This window comes from Taudactylus pleione, unplaced genomic scaffold, assembly GCF_031769625.1.
Source record: "Taudactylus pleione unplaced genomic scaffold, aTauple2 ptg000015l, whole genome shotgun sequence".
Classification (NCBI taxonomy): domain Eukaryota; kingdom Metazoa; phylum Chordata; class Amphibia; order Anura; family Myobatrachidae; genus Taudactylus; species Taudactylus pleione.
Window position 1 is genome coordinate 16,780,668 of NW_028284417.1, and position 24,314 is coordinate 16,804,981.

The 24,314-nt window shown below is 40.5% G+C and overlaps 1 protein-coding gene across 1 annotated transcript in view; it reads right to left on the reverse strand.

Annotated features, from left to right (window-relative positions):
- SNAP91 (synaptosome associated protein 91) overlaps nucleotides 1–24,314 on the reverse strand; it is a 148,436-nt gene that overhangs the window by 20,762 nt on the left and 103,360 nt on the right. The window contains exons 15-21 of the mRNA XM_088471880.1: nucleotides 16,897–16,911; nucleotides 16,622–16,795; nucleotides 12,120–12,227; nucleotides 11,394–11,675; nucleotides 8,574–8,651; nucleotides 8,384–8,455; nucleotides 1,726–1,809 (exon numbers count right to left, since the gene is read on the reverse strand). Of these exons, the coding sequence (XP_088328006.1) occupies nucleotides 1,726–1,809; nucleotides 8,384–8,455; nucleotides 8,574–8,651; nucleotides 11,394–11,675; nucleotides 12,120–12,227; nucleotides 16,622–16,795; nucleotides 16,897–16,911 (813 nt within the window). The remainder of the gene's footprint in view (nucleotides 1–1,725; nucleotides 1,810–8,383; nucleotides 8,456–8,573; nucleotides 8,652–11,393; nucleotides 11,676–12,119; nucleotides 12,228–16,621; nucleotides 16,796–16,896; nucleotides 16,912–24,314) is intronic.

Here is a 24,314-nt window from a genome sequence, read left to right on the forward strand (position 1 = left end):
CTTCATCTAACCAGTAATGTGGTCCTTTCTCCTCCTTCAGCCCAATTGTTGACAAAATTTAAGACCCTCAGATCCACACTACTGGTGCTAAGGTAAACATGTGTTCTTCTATCCAGAGTGGTTGTGTGTATCTGGAATTGTGTGTCTTCAATAAGAAATGTAACAAAAAGCTTCACAGGCATAAATTGCCACATGCGATATACACTGACAATGTCCATTAACAAAGTCCTGTCAGCCACTGACACGGTAACATAGCTATTCTCATGCAGATACACCTGCAGTTGGACACAGAATACAGGCATGCCACATATCATTTTAATCAGCAGATGCTACTTATATGTCCTATTCACACCAATTTGCGAATAAGAAACATTTGAAGGTAAAAAGTTGCATGAAAAGACGATTGGCGCTACCAGGGCTCATGCGTTATGTTTAACGAGACTTGAAGGTATGTGGACACATCTTTATGTCGCATATCTCTGATGTATTTAATAGTATGTTAATTTTTGTATAAAGGTTAAACAGAAAAATCTAATAAACACCTAAAGGGCCAATTCTGAGTCGGATGCAGCGGTGGCCGTGTGCGCTTATTTTGACGCAGCCGCGCCACCAACATTATGCTAATACCACTACAAAGCCCTTCCCTACTATACATCTGAATGTGCAAGGACAGACACTTTGCAAATTATTAGACGCTCAAATGCTGCTCGGTGTGTTAGATGCCACAATCAGCTACTTCAGTTGTTCTCAAACTTGGTCCACAGGTCCCCACACAGTTCACATTTCCCAGGGCACACAGCAGGTGCACAGGTGTAGTCATTACTCACTAACACATTTTGAAAGATCCACAGGTGCAGCTATTTCACTTGTGATTCTGGAAGGAGACCTGGAAAACATCCACTGTTTGGGGTCCTGAGGGCAGAGTGTGAGAACCTGTGAAACTTGCACCAGTCAAACACTAGGTGCTGGTAAATCAGAGTATGGCCTCCAATGTGAGCAACAAAGTATCTTTATACACACTCACGACACTGCCATGAGACGCTCAGGAACACCCAATACATTTCAGAGACTGTGCGCCTATTCCAACATAGGGACTCCGTGCGCGGGACATATAATTGCAGTAGAAAAACATTGCACCACCGTGTCCAAAATTGGCAGCGTGTGTGACTCACAATCATGCACGAATTGTGCAAATCCCACTGATAAATTTGTCTTCAGGAAATAATTCCTCATATAAACTGACTGCACGGGTGGTTGGGATTTAGATCAGTTGCTATTGTGTAGATATCAAAGTAGATAGATGCCTGATATTAACCCAAAAGAAATCAAGTCAGATTATAGAACAAGTAACCAAATGCAGTCAGTAGATGACCTCTATTAACTGACTTATAATTAATTATTCTGTAAATGTATAATTGTTTGGTTCTTAAATCTCATTCCCATAAATGAAATAATTTCAACTTACAATTAACCCCCATATGTCATTAAGTACCAAATCCTTACACATTTTACTATATGTTTTATTGCACTGCTCACAGTAATGATACAATATTCTTTCTTCATAAAGACCAGATAGCCCAGCAAATGTCAGCTTTAGCCAGGGTTCCGTTATTAGCTATAACAATAATAGCACAGCAGTTTACCACCAAGGATTTTATTATAGGATATTATTTGGAAGAAAACCACCTTCTATAAGAAAAGACCAAAAAGTAGTTGTATACCCACCTCCAAATAAGTCCAACACCGCTGAGGACTCCAACTTGGCAGGAGAAGCGGTGGACACAGGGGTTGGAGCTGCAAATGTGTCCACTGCAGTGATTACAGAACAAAATGAGTTATAAGGCTAAATACATTGCCAAGCTGTACTCAAATACTACTTAAAGCTACATACACACTATGTATAAATGATTTGTCACCTGCTACCCACATAATACTACGATTAATGTAGAGTGTGTGTGTGTATGCATACACACATGCACTCACCACATTGGCCTGATGCAGAGTTGAATGCAAGTTTTGAATATTTTATGGCATCAAAATGCGTATGCAGATCTGTTCCTGTATGAAGATTTGCATGGATCCCTAAGATCTGTGATGTTCAATTATAGGAGTAATGCATTCATTTGAATAAAGCTTGATGACAGACTATTAAACATGGTTGTTTTGATGGTAATTAGCGGTGTTACACAGTAATTTAAAATAATGATCTCCCTGCCAAAAAGTTGCCAGCACCAGTGCTCATGGCCCAGGCTGGTAGTGGCAAAATTGGAAGGATAAAAAGCATGGGGTCCCCCGTGAACAAAAAGACTACCAACATTTGGCAACAACAGGCCGAGACAGGGACACCATAGCAGGGAGATACGCAGGATGGGTGTCTTCCTGCCGTAGCCAATCAGCCTGTTCAGCTATTGACAAAATGCAGGGCCCCCTACCAGGAAAATATAGCCTCTACTGGAGCACTAGGGAGGATCAGACATCCCTGATATGGTGGGTGTGAAGTAGTGACATAAGATTTTATTTTTTGCTGGGAAACTATAGGTCCCAGTAAGCGGTCATGCCCAAAGTGTTTGGTTATGCTGATATTTTCTCCCATGGCAAACCATTCTGGTACTTCTAAAACTGGTTTGGTCATTTTAATAGCAGCTCCGGTAAGGAACAGTTCTCTCATTGGTAAAGTGTTGTCTTCTATATAAACTTTTTGATTGCAAGTCTGCAGTCAGGAGGACCCCCTGGTTATAGGGGAGACAAAATTAAGAGCAAGGGTGTTTTCATTTCTAATAAAGGAATTTTTCAATGGTGACAGTTTTAGATTTCCTTTATAGGTAAATTACAGATCCCAATGCACATTATGGAAGTTTTGCCTGATATAGTGGTAGATGTGTTAGTGTTTTTTTTTTCGGAGAACCACACACTGTTTGTGCTCACGATTTTGGTAATACCAGCCTATACTGGCAACATGTTTAGTGGGCGGAATGCTGTTTTTTTTATTTTTATTTATTGTTTCTACATTTTTAAACAAATTCTGCTCATCACCATATTTATTGGTATCTGCCTGAGTCCTCAAGCAGTAGGAAAGTACACATCTACTTAAAGGCATATCTGCAGCTCTTCTTTGTGTGAGCTCACCTATACTGTAATTGAGGTCTGCATGAGAACTCACCCATACGGCCTCTCCAGGCCAAAGGGGTGCAAGTGTCACATATTTGCAACTCTGCATTTATACATGTGTGTGTGCCCTCACTCTAGGGCAGGGGTTTCCAACCACGGTCCTCAAGGCACACTAACAGTCCAGGTTTTAGGGATAGCTATCCTTGAGCACAAGTAACTTAATTAGCGCCTCAGTTATTTTGATTTAACCATCTGTGCACAATCATGGATATCCCTATAACCAGGACTGTTAGTGTGCCTTGAGGACAGAGGTTGGGAATCACTGCTCTAGGGGGTAAATTTACTAAAGTGAAAGTTTTCAAAAGTGGAGATGTTGCCTATAGCAACCAATCAGATTCTACTAAACATTTAAAAAGCACCTTCTAGAAGATAATAGCTAGAATCTGATTTGTTACTATGGGCAACATCTCCACTTCTAAAAACTCTCACTTTAGTAAATTTACCCCTAGTACTCACTCTGCATCAGGCCCATTATAAGACTACTGTGGAAAGTAAAGTACATAACACCCTTAAAGAGAACCTTTCTCCAGGTTCAGGAGGATTTACATTTTAATTATACACTTTGTAGTAAATGATGTACTATGTATACGAGAGGTTAAAAAGAAAAATAAACTGTGTACTGTAGTACCTAGGAGAACACTTGCAAAGTATTCTGACTTGGCTCCTTAGTCAAGCTACTTAACTTATCCAGTTTGAAAAGTAGGACCTGTCCTCAGCATAAACCTTAAAGTATATAAGAATGAGCCCCAACTCTTCCACAATACTGCAGGAGATCAAAGGGGAGGAGGAGGGACACACACGACATGAGCAGTTACTGGCGGTGGTGGATGAAAGAGGAAGCAGGGCACTGCCAAAGCCATCAAGGCAAAGTGTTCCGGTATCCTTAAGCCATGTCAAGGAATTACCTCAACCTGGTACCTAGAGACTTCAGCGGACACTCATTTGTAAGAATGGAGGTATCTCTTTCAAACTAGGTGCCCCTTACTAGTTTTTGCCTGGTGATCAATGTGATCACCAGAGAATAACCCCGTACACTGCAGATATCAGTAAGTGCAAGAATAGGGAGGATGTCTACTTTTCAAAATGGTATAGGTTGTTAGCTACAGGATTATTCCTACACATTTTACAGGTTTCATTAAAACTAGTGAAAAATAAAAACAATGTATTATCATATCAAGAGCATATATTATTTTTGCATTTTTCGAACTTTGTATTAATGTAGAAACATCACCATTTCCTTTAGTTAACTTTCTTGCAAATTCAAATTACAAAAATGAAAAAAAATAAAAAATAAAAAATATACCACTTTTTTGGTCATCTTTGTAAAATTTGCTTTGCTGTGTAAGAAAGTATATAAAGTAATGGTATTTTCAGTAAATACAAAGCTTCTGAAAAGAACAATGTAAATTTCTGTGGGTGTTGCATATTTACAGATATTGATGTTGGAATGTGACCCCCCCCGAAAAGTGCCAAAATAGGTTTATCACCGGGATGAGAAATGGTGCAGCATCAGAGGGGTGAACATTCAATGTCCTCTCCCAGGCAGCTTATTTTTTATATCACAGCTCCTCGGCAGTGTACAAAGAGCTATATATGTGAGCAGCACTCTTCGAAGCCAAGTTGGAGCACATTGCATGCATTCACCTGGGCAAACATAACCATGGTAGAACCACATTGAACATAAAATGTAGGATTCAAGCTAGAAGGAGTGATGGTGCATGGATTGAAGTTGAACTCCTCCTGAAGAACAGACCAGAGTTTTGGTGGGATACATATGGCTGGTCGTCAGTAAGGCTGGCAACAGTCAATATGTCGACAAACTGCAGAAAGAGTTGTAATGTTATTTAAAGCATTTGAACAGTCTTGGCATGATAACTTTAAACATTATGCTTAAAGATCATGTTGAAAGTTATAATGCAGACCTAGTTAAAATGCTTTAAATAACATTACAACTGTGTCAGGAATCTCCAATCAACATATTGACGAAGGAACTACCAGTTTTGTCTGCTAGGTTTAAAAGGGGCAAAAATATTAAATAAACACTCCTGGATTTGTATTTATATTATAATAATTTGGAGCGTCTTCCGCAAATTGCATCTTGCTATTGTAAAAATAAACACCACCTCTGCAGTTGTAGGGCAGAACATTAAACATAGCATATTTCTGCCCATTGTATTGGAAAATTTGGGTCTAAATTCTAATTGACTGAATTTAACAGATAGAGAAAAAAAAAACCATGAAACCAGCATGTGCAAAAAGTTGGAGCACCCTGTAAGTTAGTACCTAGTAACACTGCCTTTGGTAGACCTCACAGCTTCCAGGAATTTCTAACTGCCAGACAAGATTATTCCTATTTATGCTTTACCAACTTGTTTCAACCCTTGCACCACTCTTACAGCTCACAAATATTCTTGTATTCTCATTGCAGATCTCATTGTAGCTATTCAATATTGAAGTGTGGTGATTAAGGGCCATCCCAAAACCCTTATTTTCAAAGTCCTGCAAGTACTTATGGATAGATTTGTAGGTATGTTTTGATGAAATATCCTTCCACTTTTCATCTTAAAGTTTCATTACAGACTCCGGTACATTAGTTTCAAAGATTTCATCATATTTTGGTGAATCTATTCTTCCTTCCACAAGACATTAATTCCTGTGCTGCTAGCTGCCATTCAAAGCACAATAGATCCATCTCCAAGCTTAACATAAGGAAAATTAATTTATTCAAATGCTTCACTTTTTTTTTTCCTGGTACCCAGTGCAGTTAGGAGGCCCATAGCCCCAACCAATAGTAACAGAAACTTGCAGCTTCCTACTGGTCCGAGCAATTAAAATACTCTAATTAGGCTGCGAGTGTAATCATTTTCCCAGGGAAGAATCGGTAGAGGATGTGGTCTTCCCTCTTATACTGCATAAAGGCACCACACGTAGCTCCAAACTGATGTGGTGAGGTCACACTATATATTCCACACACAGGTATATGCAAACTTTATAATTGCACACAGCCACTATTGGTCAGCTGTGTGTATTTAAATTATAAAAGTAAATTTTTTTTAAGGAAATGAGGTTGCAACCCATTTTGTTAATCTTTCTTGCATACCGCACTGAGCATTTGTAGGTTTCAGCCTACCTATTGCAATGCTGAACTGTATGGGAAATGATGGAGCACTTTATGATTTCAGTTCGATATTTAGTGAAGACTTGCATGTGGTGTGGGGTTCCACGATTTACAGATTCCAGAGCCTTAATCCAGCACGGTATGGATCTCGGACCACTATTCTAGCATCAGCTAAACCTTTCTGTAGGTCCTTTTCAGTTTTATGTGGGTTATTTTACATATATGTCCACTTTACAATCTAGCACTGATTTTTTTCGTCTGTTCACAATTTTTTTTTTACTTTAACATTTCCTCTTAAAATGTTCCGGACAAAAGTTCCAAGCTGAAAGCATTTAAATATCTTCTTATAGCATTTCCCAGCTTTGTTTGTAACAGGTAATTAATTATCTGTATTCCCAAGGCCTCAGATAGCTCCTTAGATGAGCCCTGGTTGTTGTGAACAGATACACCAGAAGGGTCACAGTACATCTCTGCTCAGGAATGGTCTTCTCCTGGCCTCGACCTAAAGAATTTTTGAGGCTTTTTAAAACAAAGTATTATTCAACAGACCAGATGCCAAAACTTTTGCACATGCAGCACACATTGTTTTTTTCACAATCTGCTAAATATTTAGCATACAATGGTTTATCCACATATATATAGGTTATTTTCTGTGATAATGGCATACAGATGATGGCTGAGCACTTTCTCTCCTATGCATTTTGTGGAACAGAGTAATGAGAGCAATGACAGGGACAGTTTAGGGAAACATTACTTTGCTATATTGTAGTAATGATGCTCTAATTTGAGGAAAATTTTATATGGAAAACCTCAACTTCAAAGCATCTAATATAAGGTTGCAAAGATAAATGAGACAAACATGTGAGATATATAGGACAGACAAGATTTATGACTGAAAATGTTATAAACATTAACACTATTGGAAAAAGACAAAAAAACAGGATAGTCGGCACAGAGTAGGAAATGATTTGTTAGTAAGAATGCCTGCCTAGGTCTTCTCTCCATAGGTAGAGTTAGGCAACCTGTCTTTCTCTAGCTATTGCAAATACACAAACGGCAAAGCAGTGACCCCATCCATCAATTAAATGTATTTATCTACATAGCTTTTACTATAATATACAGTATACATTGTGGACTATGGGCCTGATTCAGCACGGAACACTATTCTGCTAATACGTACGCAGCACAGTTGCCAATATCAGTGGTGATATGTAAATGTTTGCATTCGCAATGCAAATCGCAGTGGCCGGTTCACGCACACTGCAATGCATACGCAACAATCGGCCGATTGTGTGCGTATTAGCAACTGCGATCCCTGCTGAATCAGGCCCTATGTGCACAATATGTGCTAAGGGCTGGATTCAGAGATAGACGCAATGCCGATGCAGTTGAGCCATTTTCCGTAATCTGTGTGAGTCAAGTTCCATTAACGATGTTGCAGCAACAGGGTGTGTGTGTGTGACTCAAACGCAAGCTTTTCACAACCATTTTTGGGCATGTCTCATCCTGTGACTGTGATCCCGTGCGCAGTAAAAATTGCTCCAGCGTCTCAGTTCCCGCTGCCATTTTGCACGACCAACGTACATCTCTGAATCAGACCCTAAGACTTTTAAACCCAGATCGGTAAAATGTTATCTGGCAATGCATCTGGAAGCCAGTCTGACCAATTATGTATTATAATATAGTAACTTGGGTAAATCCGATTTTCATTGGTAGCATGCATCCTTCAGTAATGTAACAGTCACATAACTGTACACATGACATTGATTCAGCTTGGTGCACTAACTTACAGTGGATGACTTAAAAAGGAAATATTCACATATTAAATCCAGACAAATACCAGAATATGCAACTAAAAAAAAAAATCTAGAGCAGATGAGTTGTGTGAAATGTTACTGCAGGCGTGACATGGTCTAGATGCAGTATGCAGTTAATGAGGCTTAGTAGCAAGCAGCAATATGGACAGTTAGTTAGCCAGGTGACATTCATCTAGAACACCAAAGGGGTTCGCAGAACCCTAGGTAACAGTCAGTCAGCTGCAACTCATCCATAAGGCATACATGTCACTCAAGTGCTTTGTACAAAAAAAGCACTCACCAGATAAGAGATCTCCAGTGAGGGAAGTCTCAGGCACTGGAGAAGCCCCATGCGGTGGGGATGAGAAAGCATCTTCCCAAAGCAAGAGGAAACAAGAGCCAAGTCAGTTTCTTAAGCAATGAAAAATTAGAAGAAGTTCAGCAACAAATCATGGAGCCAAAATGTCAATGAAAACGATGTCATGCTTTACCTGTACCGAACAGGTCTATGCTAGGTGTAACTTCTGGCTTAGGAGCAGCAGCCACTTCCGAAACAGACTCAAATAAATCTAAGACCAAATACAAGCAATGTTATTTCTTTGATGATCCTTAATGAACAATCTGTTTTGGTTTGATGAGTAAGAGACAAGCATGCAAAAAAACAGTTGCATGATAATCACCCAACAGATTTCATTTGTAAACCAGAATATACAGATGAAGCTAGACAATCTGAAGCTCAAGTTCCACCTCATCACAATTGCATTAATAAGAAAAATAGTTAGCACAAGTCCTAGATTGTGCAAGGTTTTAAACAGATGTAGCACTTTTTAATTCATAGGTCTGTGGTAGTGGACATTCTCCTAAAGTCCAAAATTCATTAGGTCATAATTTTTATTCCCTCTAGCACTGAGGATATCAGGGTATACTTAGAAGTGCAGAGCGGCTTGCAAGAGCAGACATTTTGTAAGTGCCGTTTTAAATTTTGAGGTAAAAGCAGCAGCTTTGTAATTGTACCACATGGTGAGCTGCGTCTCTAGCTAGAATATTAAGACCTGTATTAGAACTATATAAGTGCAGGAAACAAGGGGAAATAATAAAACTAATTAATTTGAATATAGCAGCAAACTCACTGGACTTTTCTCCCTTTCACTGTGGTAAAAGCAAAGTGTCTTAATTTTCCCCTCAAGTAAATTTCTTTCAACACCCCTGAAAAAAACATATTTTCTAAAGAAAAAAAAGAAAAGAAAAATATTTCCAATTAATACAACTAATAACCCCCAAAAAACTAACACTGCATCTGCTATATTGCTGTCTGAGCAGCTGCTCTCCGTCATCTCTGCTGCTCTCACAGCAATATAGCAGATGCAGTGTAACAGTAATGGTGGGTACACACTGGGCGATATTACTGAGCGACTGCACGATTACGACATCGTAATCGTGCAGTCGCTCAGCAATCGTGCACATTTATGTCGGAAACAACCAGCGGTGCGCACTCCCGCTGGTCGTTTCCGACACTGTCCATCGACTGAACATGCAGCACAACCTGACGACCTAGTCAGGTTGATGCATGTCAGGGAATGGGGGAGAGAGCCCGGCGCTGAACGATATCGTTAATGATCATGAACGACATTGAGCACAGCCTGCCGGGGACACACTACACGATATCGCTCAGGGAGCATATCATGTAGTGTGTATGCACCATAAGGTCATATTGAAGATCTGCTGTGGTCTTTTGACTAGAGAAAGGAATTTTGTTTTTTCCTTGCCTGGTTTTGATGAAGACATTTTTTTGTTTGTTTTGATTGTTCACCTTTTGGACTCACATGCTGCTATAAATGTCTCTTGGTCTGTGATGACTGTTTGCTTTTTTATGTACAATAAATTTTTGTTGTTTTTACAATATGGGAGTAAGAAAAGCCTAATTCCTGAAGAGAGAACATTTGAAAGAAACCTTGATGGGATTTTGCTCCATTGAAGTAATGTAAAGCTGGCCACACATCTAAAGATTATCTGTCCAACCAGCCAACTAGTTGATTGGTTGGAATGAAAATCTGGTAAGGTATGAAAGCAAATGACAATCAGCAATTTGCTCGCAAACGCTGGAAAATGGACCAAAACTGTTGTTTGAACAAATAGTTTAGATCAAACATTTAACAAACTTGTCTGAACGACCATTTTCATCTGTTTTCTGGCATTTAGGAGCAAATTGCTGATCATCATTTACTAACATACGTTACGAGATTTTCATTCCAACCAATCAACAAGTTGGCTGGTTGGATGTAAGTAGTTCTAGTGTGTGGCCAGCTTAAGCCTATATGTGAGTTACTTAGGCTATCTAGCATACCTGAGCACGAGGTGTTTTATCATCTATATTGAAAACACAAGGGTTAAAGAAACTGCTACATGTCTGGTTCTATCTAATATATGTAAGCTTTGATGTGAGCACCGTATTTTTGTCTAGATTATCTACTGCTATACACACCTGTTGTGATTTCAGCTGAGCATCTATTTCTATGCTATTGGATTCTGGATCTTATCTTCCTATTTGAAATTTTGGTTGTATTTTGAATGTATTACACTAGAAGACTTATTTCTGTTTTTTCATGGTATGGTGGTAAGAACAACCTTGAAGAATCTTTAAAGACTTGAACAAGGGTTATGTAAATGTGAAACAAAAAGGAAAAGACACTATACATCCCTAAAACATATCCTTTCAGTGGAGTGCGGTATCATTCTTTTTGGTTTTGTCAAAGCCTAATACATGTCTAAAACGCATTCACCTTTAGCTTACAACACAATAAAGTCCCATTGAATGCATGCCTATGTAGATCTAGGTTATTCATTTTGGAATTAAGTGCTATAATGTCTTTGACTCAAGATTTGCCATGCTAATGTGCCACATTCTATCTTCTCCTTCCATAAGCTCCAGGAACTTCTTGGTGGGGCTTAATTATTTGGACTAACAATGTGTTTATAAAGACAAGCTTTAGAGAGTCAGCCTTTTCATAAGGCCAAGCCATAATGAAGAATGTTACCAGTGTCCCCTTTATAATCAGCCAATATGTATGTATATCCACGTTACACAGTTTAAAAAGAAACCTAAAAGCAAGACTGTGATGTGCTGTAACTTGAGATTTTGATGTCCGTTTCATCAAAATGGCCTGAAAAAATAATAAGGAAGGAAGCAGAACTCAATATACAGATGTACTGGGAAAGAAACAATGAAGCTATGAAAACAGTAAAATCACCGCTACATAAAAGAAAGGAAAAAAACAACAAACACACAACAGCAAAAAAACAACAACATTTACCACCAAAGATATCTAGAGCAGGAGGAGCAGTAGTTGTTGTGGTAGTGCTGGCAGATGTGGTGGCAGCAGTGGTAGTAGTGGTGGTGGTGGTGGTAGTAGTAGCAGTAACTGCTGCAGCAGGAATAGGAGGAGGAGGAGAAGGAGTAGTTGCGAGAGCAGCACTAGCAGCGGCTGCACTAGTCGTAGGGGTAACTACAGGAGTGCTGCCTTCAGTTGGCTTCAAAGCAAAAAGGTCCAGTTCAGGAGCAGCTTCTGCACTACCTTCGGAAGGGGCAAAGGGGTCTTATAAAGGAAGAAAGTGGAGAACAGATGGATAAATTAGGAAGGAATTAAGAATTAAAGCAATCTAAGGATCAGGAACACACAGCACAACAACATACTTTCTATCAGCAAGCACCCCATATAGTTATTATACCAACAGACGTCCCTGTAAGATCATCCACATTTTCACAAATTACAAATCAGATGTTATTCTAACCAGTTATTAAAACTGGTCACAAGAAACAAGTCAATGACATTTCAAGACATAAAACCAAAGATCATAACAGTTTGTGTATTTAACAGAAGTTACAGAAAACAAATGACAAAAACGTGTCATCAAATCTAATTTAGCTACAGACAGTACAACACATATGACAAGAATAATAGATGGTCTGAATAAGCGACACAGGTATCAAGTCTGTAGAAGGCATGCTGACAGGTTGACAGAGCAGACATGAAACCCACCGTTTCCAGAGCATGCATCAAGGGCCGCTGCAACAGGGGTAGGGGTAGGTGGTGCTGCAGCCCCTTCTAGTGTTGCAGGTGCTTCACCGGGAGAAGCAGCAAAGGCATCTGTGGGGAGGGGGTTTTATTTAAGCAAAAAGCAAAAGAGGAGGGAAAAATAAGAAAATTATACTGGATTGTATTATCCCCTTATACAACAAGTGTTACCTTTTTGAATGCACAAGTCAATAATGTAATTCCATAGTACATCAAAGATAACAGGCTTCTATTGTATAAGGGCCCATGCATGTAGGACAGATGTTTGTGATTCAGAATACTAGACTTCCGCCTTACTGATCCACATTAATTGACATCTTTGCTTAAGCAAATGTGCTTCATTTTTCTCTGGCTGTGCTTAAGCAGGGACATACTTCGTAGTGATGGGAGCTATTTAAGGATGGGCAGCAGAACTACCCTTCTTGGATTTCTGAATTGCAGAGGTCCAACCAGAAGGAAGGCATGGGAATTCAGCCAAATAAACTTTCATGGTTTGTAAGCAATATTTTTCTCTAGGATAGGTATGTTTTGACATACTATGACGTTATAAAAAATTGTTGTCCAAGTCTATAATTGCTTTCTTTAATGATAAATTATCCCAAAAGTGGACTTAGTATTAAGTGTTTTTTTTCATTCTACCACTGGATCCTTGTTACCTGAACCTAGGAGGCTGTCTGGAGCCAATCACCTGGGATTTACACCTGTAGAGCTCAATGGAAGCTACTGACTTTGAAGCACGGGTTGATCCTGGCTTCATGTATAGTAGGTAGGAGCAGGCAAAGACTTAGCTATTTTTTATATTTAGCAGTACAGGTGCAACCCCACTTCTCGAATTCCAGCAGCAGGTTTCAGTAGTTTGACAGGAGAACCAGAGACCTTATGATGCAGTAGACTGCATTGGGCAGGAGAGTTCACTGGATAGGAACAGTGACCGTTCAAGGAGGTCCTATTGCCATCAGATACCACCTGTTCTGAGTATGAAATCCCAGAACAGCTTCAGTCTTCCTGCATGGAAAGTTCTCCCCCCTTTGTCAAATGTCTCGGCCTAGCTATTGGTATCAGGCAGTGATGGGGATTCAGTCCCACTGCATACTCTGATTATTGAGACAAATCAATTTAAAAAAAAAATTAAACTTTTTTTTATTTTTTTGCTAAACTTTAATTTCCGGTGTTCTTTGTAGTTTTGTGACAAAACGGAGATCAGTTTTACCGCTATTTTTGCAATATTCAGATGACTACTCAATTTATGAGCACAAATCAGAGAACTATGTAATGACCATAAAAGTTTATTTTAAAATTGGACCATACAAAGATCAGTGGTGAAAGTACAATACAATAAATGCTATTAACCCCCCCCCCCACACACCTTTTTGGACCCTACTCTTAGGTTAAGGACACACAAGATCAGTTCCAAGTGGGAATGGGGGTGCGAAGACAGAATGAAACTGTAATGGTTGATCCCTATTGCTAACAAGCATCCTGTGCACATTAAGTTACAAAACATATTTTGTACCAAAACATTAGGACATAAATGGGGAGTTTAATAGGTCCTGGGTTTGCAAAGGTGCAGATTGTGTATCAGTTATTTTTTTTATATAGCCAAACACCAATCCCGTTGCAGAATAAAAAAAAAATTCTGCACTTTTGCAACTCAGCATCTTTTACATTGCTCAATTGGACTAATACATTTTGTAACAAAGCTACTGTCCATAAACACAATCCCCCTTTGTTTAATTTTAAAGAGGATCAATGATCCCTATTTCAGAAATAATGGGAATTTAAAACTGGTGCTACGGCACTAATATGTCCTCAAACTTAGTGTAGTTATAATATTAAGGCACAACATTTTTGCAATGCAGTTAAGTCAGGGAGGGCATGCTGCATAGTTCAGCAACAGTTGCAGTGATTATAAGCCCTTTCCCCCACTAGTACATGAAAAAACAAATAAATCTGCTACTTTGACCACTGAATTTAAGGGGTCAATCCTAGCAGGTACGAATTGTGAGTTGCGATTTTCACTTCAAATCTGCATAGCGAATTCATTTTACGCGAATTCAATTAGCAACTCGCACTGACCAGTCAGACTTGATTCGCAACTTTCCACTCGCTCTTCCCTGAGGGTGAGAGATGGAAAGGAAAATCTTTATTTTAAGATTAAAATGTGGGGACACTGTGCTGAACCCCTTGGACACCCCCCCTAATGACCAATTAGGCAATTGAAAGTTTCTAATTAGCCTATTTAGTCCAATACTTAAAGGCCATTTTTTTGGGTAAAAAATAAGTCCTCAAATTACCCCAAAATGAACTTTTTCGTTTGAATAGGCAACCCAAATTTAATTACAATAATTTTTTAGTTGCAAAATTGTTTTTATAATTTTTTTTCCATTTTTCAAGGTGCCCTCAAAGTACCCCAAAATCACCCTTTTTCCAACTTTTTCGCAATTTTCGTTTAATTGTGATTAAACGACAGTTTGTTTTGTTTTTTTAAATGCAGTAAAATGATAAAAACAAAGCCGTCTATACAGTCCTGCTAACGAAATTATCAATTTTGGGGGTTCCAGGATGGTCTCCCCACATTTTCATGCATTTCTGGCAAATCTCATTTGGCAGTCAATTCGCACCCCTCCGCTGAGAGTAGTGCAAATAGGCATTTTTAATTGGGTTGGAGAATTCTCAGGAGCGTGCTTAGTGGCGATGTGTGCGAGTTTAAAGAAACAAACTCGCTACTTCCAATTCGCACCTAAATGGATCGAGCCCTAAGAGTCTTAACACAGATACAAGAATAGCATGCAAGTGAGTAATCATATATCTATACCAAACTGAAGTGTGCAGAACAAAGTTGCCTGTAAACATAGGCAATTGTTTTCCCAACTTCAAAACATACATTGTTTTAATTTACTTAAGAAAACATTATCCTACCAATTACTAACAATCCAGTTGAAACATTTAAAAGCAAATAAAGTTAAACAAATAATGTAAAATTATTTACTACTATTGATAAAATTATATAATTAAATACATAAATCTATATATTATATATACATTGCAAGTACCTTTTAAAAGGTCATGTGTGACTGAGACAAACTTGGTAATATGGCCTGTAGTCTTGCAGAGAATATAGGACTTCAGCTGCCTACTAAGGCTGTCTAAGTGACTGTTCTGGGGGATCATTATATTTTGCAGAAAGACAACTAATCATGTGGGCAGACTTAGAACTGCACAACACTTCACAATGAATTAGTAGCTTTCCATTTACATTACATAATTAAGCTGGGTGACAAGTTGCAATGATCCCAAAAGCAAACAAAAAGAAAAACAGACGCTACACATTATTTTGATCAATTGTTAAGTATCCGGTCTTGTAAGTACAGTATTTGTCATATATGCATAATTTTATGTTCTAAAATGTTGCACACATTTAGCCTATTTAAGTCCAAACCTGGCACTGGCTACACATCTGTTTCTATTCCGGTTTACAAATCTTTAGCTCGACTCCTATGTCTTAAGGCTTCCATACATCAGTGACAGATTGTCGCAATTCCTCGATGCCCAGGCGTCTGGGTAAGGGCATCGGGGTAATCGAACATGTTGGATTTCCCAGATTTGTTGATCCTGACCAAAAAATTGAGATCTGCAGTTCAGGGATTTTTAACATGCAGAATTTCCACGTTTCCAGACGGATCGTTGATTATCGATGCCCGCTGATCGGAGTTGGGGGACCAGGGAATCGTGGCGCAGATGTATGGGCCCCTTTAAGGTCTTGACTTAAATCTGTATATTGACTATTCTGCCTGACAATCTAGTTCTGATTTGCCTGATCTAACACTTATGAATTGTTTGACCTCATCTGTGCACTACTTTATCACATTCAGATAAGACTTGTGTCTCCCTTGTCTGGCCTTTCTAAATAACTATGTGCTAAAGCACAGGCAGCAGCAACTTACCAGTGGACTAGAACTGACAGACATCTGCCAATAGTTACACAGGATACTTATATTGGGGTGTCAGGAATCTCAACCTAGGTATTGGTAGGTAGTCTTGACGTTTATGTACAAGATCACATTCATTAAGTAATGCTCTCTGTCCAATCACCTGGCACAGTACATAAACTTTGTACAATACTAGCCCCTGATAAAACCTTCTCCGAAGACGGCTTGTATTGCTCTACAGCAATTGCAATACCTCAGGCAAAATGATATAAAACAAGAAGAAAAAAATACAGAAGTGTTGCACAGGTTGTGTTTTAAATACTGCCATCTCTTCTATACGAATTGCTTTTGATAGACTGACATCCAGCAGAGTAGCAGCTTCCTTCACACTATTGTAGTCACTGGGCATAAGTCCCACAGATTGTCTCACCAGCAGCAGACAGAGAATTCAGATTTATCCCAACTACTAATTATCCAGTTCCTACACATTGCCTTCTTGTATTTTACAAGGACAAGATTTCATGTGACCTTACTAACCTCCAAAGAGATCGACCTCAGCACTGGCAGTACTAATAGTGGCAGGTACAGGAGATGCTGAAGGAGCGGTAGTGTCAGTGGAAGCAGCAATAAGGGCACTGGGCTCAGCAGAAAACGGGTCAGAAAGCTGAGGAGCCTCTGAGATAGCAGAAGTAGAAGGCACAGAGAGAGAGTCTGCATGTAATCAGGAACCAAGAGAAGAGTAGACTGGTAAGCAGAGGAGATACAGGAATAATCACAGACAATAGCCAAGTCTATTGGGAAAATCTACTCACCCTCGCCCAAAAGATCTGTGATGTGATCCATTAAGTAAGCGATTAAAAAGAAAACAAATATAAGATGTGTGATATAGGGAGATTGTTACCTGCAGAATGTTGAAAAGGAAACAAAGAAAACAGGAAACTGCAGTGATGCCAATGTTTTGGAAACTACTGAAGTGTATGACCTACTGATACACAGCTATGTACATTGGTATATACTGTATACTACCAGTATAAAACTAGTGTACATTCTGAGATTTTATTTAAAAAAAATCTGCATGCTGTTCTATGGTTCTAAGACCAACAGTAAATCAATGCTTAACAATCTGCACACACATATACAGAGCACTCTCAATCAAAAAACAAGTTGAAATAATTAATAGTTTTTGAAGTTTTCTACAACATTAAATGTAATTTATAAAATAGTACACTTTTCTCCGTGTTATATAAATGAATACAGGTAGCATCAAATTCAGATTGTCAGCATGGGCTATCTTTCAAACATTATTGGGGCTACCCTTCCTTATTAGTAGGGATGTGCAGGCTCGGATAGGTTCGAGTTTGCACGTGGAGTTCGGATTTTTCCCTCCAAAAAAACGGAACTCAGAACGAGGCAAAACGTCATCTTACATGGACGAACATCATCATTCCTGGACAAAAGACCAGGAATGATGATGTTCGTCCATGTAAGATGACGTTTTGCCTCGTTCTGAGTTCCGTTTTTTTGGAGGGAAAAATCCGAACTCCACGTGCAAACTCGAACCTATCCGAGCCTGCACATCCCTACTTATTAGTGACAAATACCATACAGTCACATGGATCGTAGCAGCAAAAATATTGTGGGTGTTTAAGCACCCAGAGAACAGGCTCCTAGGTCTGTCAGTAAGTGACACACCCATGGAACTTGTACTCTATTACAAGTCTGTGTGTCAGATATGAATTAATAGATTCCAATCAGATCAATAAAGCTGCTCTGTGGTTATGTAAGTTCACACTGTACTAGTATAATAAATTGCACGGCAAAAAGTTGGTCCTAGGTGGAAGCATTAAAGAATCCATATACAGAAGTAAACAGCACCACATGGAAGTTAATGTTTTTGTGCATATACTATACATTCATTGTACATTGGCTATACATTGATATGCAAGAAAAAATCTGCATGCAACTCATCACCACATTATTGCTTGATATATCTATCTATAAATACCTCAAGACTTTTGCGCCCTGAAACGTTGACATACTCCAGTCAACAAGAGAATTTTTTTTTCTTGAAGTATCAGCCGTCCATACACAAACATATCTATATATACAGTCAGGTGCATAAATATTGGGACATTGACAGAATTCTCATATTTTGGCCTCTATTCACCACCACAATGGCTTTGAAATGAAACAAGCAAGATGTGCTTTAACTGCAGACTTTCAGATTTAATTTGAGGGTAATTACAGCCAAATCAGGTGAATGGTGTAGGAATTGCAACGGTTTCTATATGTGCCTCCCACTTTTTAAAGGGCCAAAGTAATGGGACAAACTAAACAATCCTAAATCTAACTTTCACTTTTTAATACTTTGTTGCAAATCCTTTGCAGGCAATTACAGCCTGAAGTCTGGAACGCATAGACATCACCAGTCACTGGGTTTCATCCCTGGTGATGCTCTGCCAGGCCTCTACTGCAAATGTCTTCAGTTCCTGCTTGTTCTTGGGGCATTTTCCCTTCAGGTCAGGGGATTGAATTGGCCATTGCATAACATTCCACTTTTTTGCCTTAAAAAACGCTTTGGTTGCTTTTGCAGTATGCTTCGGGTCATTGTCCATCTGCACTGTGAAGCGCCGTCCAATGAGTTCTGAAGCATTTGACTGAATATGAGCATATAATATTGCCCAGAACACTTCAGAATTCATTCTGCTGCTTTTGTCAGCAGTCACATCAATAAATACAAGGGAACCAGTTCCATTGGCAGCCATACATGCCCACGCCATGACACTACCACCACCATGCTTCACTGATGAGGTGGTATGTTTTGGATCATGAGCAGTTCCTTTCCTTCTCCATACTCTTCTCTTCCCATCACTCTGGTACAAGTTGATATTTGTCTCATCTGTCCATAGGATGTTGTTCCAGAACTGTAATGGCTTTTTTAGATGTTGTTTGGCAAACTCTAATCTGGTCTTCCTGTTTTTGTGGCTCACCAATGGTTTACATCTTGTGGTGAACCCTCTATATTCACTCTTGTGAAGTCTTCTCTTGATTGTTGACTTTGACACATATACACCTACCTCCTGGAGAGTGTTCTTGATTTGGCCAACTGTTGTGAAGGAGTTTTTCTTCACCAGGGAAATAATTATTCTGTAATCCACCACAGTTGTTTTCCGTGGTCTTCCCGGTCTTTTGGTGTTGCAGAGCTCTCCGGTGCGTTCTTTCTTTTTAAGAAAGTTCCAAACAGTTGATTTGGCCACACCTAATGTTTTTGCTATCTCTCTGATGGGTTTGTTTTGATTTTTCAGCCTAATGATGGCTTGCTTCACTGATAGTGACAGCTGTTTGGATCTCATATTGAGAGTGGACAGCCACTGATTCCAAATGCAAATGTCACACGTAGAATCAACTCCAGACCTTTTACCTGCTTAATTGATAATGAAATAACGAGGGAATAGCCCACACCTGTCCATGAAATAGCTTTTGAGTTGATAGTTCCATTACTTTTGGCCCCTTAAAAAGTGGGATGCACATATAGAAACCATTGTAATTCCTACACCGTTCACCTGATTTGGATGTAATTACCCTCAAATTAAATCTGAAAGTCTGCAGTTAAAGCACATCTTGTTCGTTTCATTTCAAAGCCATTGTGGTGGTGAATAGAGGCCAAAATATGAGAATTCTGTCAATGTCCCAATATTTATGCACCTGACTGTATATATCTATATCTATCTCCAAGTGCCACCCCGCAACAATACTATTTTTGATGGTCTAGTTGCAGCCAAAAGACAAGGGTGTGGAAGTCAAGCCAAGAGATGGCAGGCTTTAGGCCATATTTACTGAGAAGAACTGATGGGAAACAAAACAAGACCACTATTTCTCAATGGACAGGGTAATGAACACAAGTTTAGGTCTCCCCTACGTACAAGCAGTAAGCCAAGGCTGGTTTCTTTATGCTGTCTAAAGTGCAAAGTGAAATATTCCTCATTAGTTTTAAATTGTGCACTAAATGCTGTAATTAGATTTTAATGGCTTTCTAAACAAAATTATAGGTAAAATGAAAGGTATAGCAGTAGAACATTTGCCTACATTTATCAAGACCAGTAACTAATAAAACAGGCTATTATTGTTAATAATTATAAGTGACATTACAAAATTCTACCAAATTACCTTAAAAAAGTATGGACAGATGTTAAATAAAGATTTGTTTGTGTCCTCTATAAACCTTTAAAGTGCTGAAATCTATAGTAAACAAATTTTGCTAATTTGGCTAATAACATGGTCTCCATGTTTTCTGCTTTCATCGTATTAAACCCATAAAACCAGAGAATAAATGTTTCTTGTGACGAGCAGTGGATCATTCTTTCCCAAGCAGTGTCAGATATGTAATACATTATGGTCTGATGCTTCTATACTGAATCCCAGTCTTGGTATAGAATAATACAGTACAATGGCAGATATGGAGATGTCCTATATGGCCCTATTCTGCACTCATCTTAATCATAAAACAGTATTATTATTTGATCTACCTTTTCAAGACTGGATTGATTAAGTGACAGATACAGAGCGAATGGCATAGAACTGTATGTTCTAATCTATGCCATTCGCATATTGTGTAAAACCCATATATATCTTTGACGACTTGTGAACGGACCATTCTGTGGAGGATAACTTATACATCAGGATTCTGGTATTTGTAGCTACAAACATTACTCAACTTAGATATCAACTCAGCAATTTCTCTAAAGATTATTTCTGTATAATGCAAAGTTCTCTCATCTGAAGGTGGTGCACTAATTTCCAGTCCTGGTGGCTATGGCAACCAGCAACATGGAGATGGTATAAGTGAACCTCTTCTTCGCTGTATGTTTATTGGTAGTACAGGCACTTGTGTTCAAAGGGCAGTCAATCATAAAACTGTATAGAAGGGTACATGCCAAAACAAACACTATGATGCTGGTAACAATGCGTAAAGGCACGTGCAGCAATCTATCAATGGGTGATACATTGCCAGATGTTCTGATGGGTAAGCATTTATTAAAAATGGAAGGTAAACAGGAAGAACAGTGCCAACAAAAATGTTTTTGTAAGAAGCTTCACCTCTCTCAGCTATATAAATAGTGTGTGCACGCAGACCCTATTGAAACCTATGGGGACTGCAGGACTGTACACACACACACAAATTAAAAGACTGATAAATTGAAAATTGCAGGGAAATCTTATTTATTAAATACAGAGTAATTTTATATTAGAGGTTTCTCCAGCTAAAATGCTAGTGAAAAGCCATCTTTTAGTTTAATAAATATACCCCTTAGTACTCTGGGCCTGATTCAGAGCCGCTCGCAAGAGCCCCGCTGTTGAGGCACTGAAAAATGGAGGAAAAGTACTCAAAATAACTTGAAGTGAAACATAAGCAGTAAAATACTGTTCATGGTATGCAAGTACTCTTTTTAGATAAAAAAAAATGGTTATACAAAGAGGCATGGTGACCCAAACACATTTTGCAACCAGTTCACACAGGGCCTAATTCTTCTGATGCAGCTTCACTGGTAGTGGCAGCGTGAAAACACCAGCCATCCTGAGTTACCTTGAGAGTTACTCAGCCGATGTTCACCCAGAGTGATCCCATGCTGCGTCTTCGGATGCAGCAGCAGATCACAAAAGCCGGCAGTGGGAGTCTTTCTACTACAGAAGCATGTGCTGCTTTTATATATTTTAGCACAGCTGCCGATTACAAAGACACAGCAGCTGTGCAATACTGTCCATCTCTGAATCAGGTTTTTATACAAAACTCAAAAATTCAGTACCAGAACAGGCTCAGAGGTCAAGGGCTGGTTATGCTTTTGGGGGGTGGGGGGACACCACACCATTTTTTTCTGCATTTTTAATCCTTTATAACAGCTACAGCACAGAAGAACTGCATAGCAGTGGCGTAACTAGGGCAGGGCGAGCAGGGTGCGTGCCACGGTCCGGCCTGCCCTAGTTAGCCACCAGTGTAGCGCCGACCGCAGTGAGTGCGGTCAGTGCTACACATTTACACAGGACCGGCACTAGGCTTCCAGCGCCGGTCCTGTGCTGCACACCTGAGCCCGTTCCCTCCCCCTGAGCGCTTATCCAATAGCGCCAGGAGGCGGGCTCAGGCTGTGCATAACACACGCATCGCCGCCAGTGCTGGCGGCGATGCGTGTGTTAAACAGCAGCCAAGGAGAGTCAGATAGACTCTCATTGACTGCTGCAGCACCCACTGCAAGAGCCGGACTTCCGTCCCGCTCCTATAGTGGGTGATGGGACAGACGTCATGACATCATGAAGTCTCTCCCATTATGCTGAGCGCGCCAGCCCGGGAGGACTGGCGGGCGGCGGCGGGAGCGGTGTCGCGGTCCGGAGCAGCAGCGTGGATTCAGGTAAGTATGTTTTATATATTTTTTTAAAAAACCTGTCAGCACTACTGGGGGCACAACGGGGGAGGGGGGTGGCTACTACTGGGGGCACCATTATTGGGAGGACCTCTACTGGGGGGGCTATTACAGGGGGCACTTAATCGGGAGGGGGAACCTCAATTGGGGAGCACTACTACTGGGGGCATTATAAAAGGGGCCTACTAGGGCACTGCACTGGGGGGACCACGACTGGGGGCAATAACAGGAAGGACCACTACAGGGACCACTGGATAGGGGGGGTCACTACTGGGGGCCTGCATCAGGGGGACCACTACTGGGGGCACTGCATGGGGGGACTACTGCTAGGGGCACTATATAAGGGGCTTACTGCTAGGGGCACTGCGGGGACCACTACAGGGGGCACTAGATGGGGGGGGGATCACTACTGGGTGCCTGCATAAGGGGGACCACTACTGGGAAAACTGCATGGGGCGGGGGGGGGGGGGGGGGGGAGACTACTGCTGGGGGCACTAAATAAAGGGCACTGCATTGGGGGGGGGACACTACTACTGGGGGCACTATATAAAGGGCACTGCATAAGGGGATACCACTACTGGGTGCACTGCATTGTGGGGACTGCTACTGGGGGCACTGCATAAGGGGGAACACTACATAGGGCACTGCATTTGGGGGGACCACTACTGGGGGCACTGAGTAAGGGGAACTAATTGGGGGCTGTATAAGGCGGACCACTACTGGGGATACTGTATAAGGGGCACTACTATGGGCCTGCATGAGAGGGACCACAACTGCATACTGGGGGTACCTTATAAGGGGTACTACTGGGGTTAAGGTGCAATGGATAGGAATGTTCAGCGTGAAAATAAAGGTGTGTGTCATGTTGACACGCCCCATTTTTAAGTGACCACGCCCATTTTTCCCACACGCGTACATGTCGGGTTATTGAAGGAGGCTCCCTTTTCAAATTTGCCCTGGGCTCCAAATACCCTAGTTACGCCACTGCTGCATAGATCATCTGTTTTTAGCCTGAAAAACATTCTATGAAAAGTGTACATATTCTATTAGCTGCTCTTGAAAGATGCATTTTTGTAGGGCTATTTTAAGTAGCCAGAATTAGAAAGACAGTACTTGTACCATGTGGAAAAAACTCACAAAATGGGCACTAGTAGTTCCTTTCACATGAATATATAAATCGAATTGATTCTTTATAAAAATCATATACAGGATTAACTAGAATAAAACGGTACACGTTTATGAAGCCGGCGGACGGAATGCCGACCGCTGGCTTCTAGACTACTTAATCCCGCGAGGGTTACATGAAAGGCGTCTAAATCTAGATGCCTGTCATTTTACCGACGCCCGGCATCCCGATTGAAGGGATGCTGGGCGCCATGCGCGGACAGCCGCCGTGGGGCGGGGGTTTGGGAAGAGGGTTAGGTTTAGGGCTCCCGGGGGGCACTTAGGTTTAGGCACCCCCCCCGGGAGATTAGGGTTCGGCTAGAGGGAGGGAGGGTTAGGCACCCCCCTGGGGGACTTAACTCAGGTTTAGGCGGCGGGGAAGGGGGATGGGTTAGGTTTGGGCGCTTAGAAGGGGGATTAGGGTTAGGCACCCTAAGGGAGGGTTAGGGGGTAAAATTAGGTTAGTTTATACTTACCTGGGACGAGCGGGATTTCCTCCTCGGTCGGGCTGCCGCTGCCGGGATTTGAACAGCCGGCCATGTGGCCAGCGGTGAATCATACTGATTCCGAATAAAACAACTTTAGCCAGGATTGTGTACCTACAAAACTTTTGAGCCAGATAGTGGGGTTTGTCATTTATAATTTTAGAACTA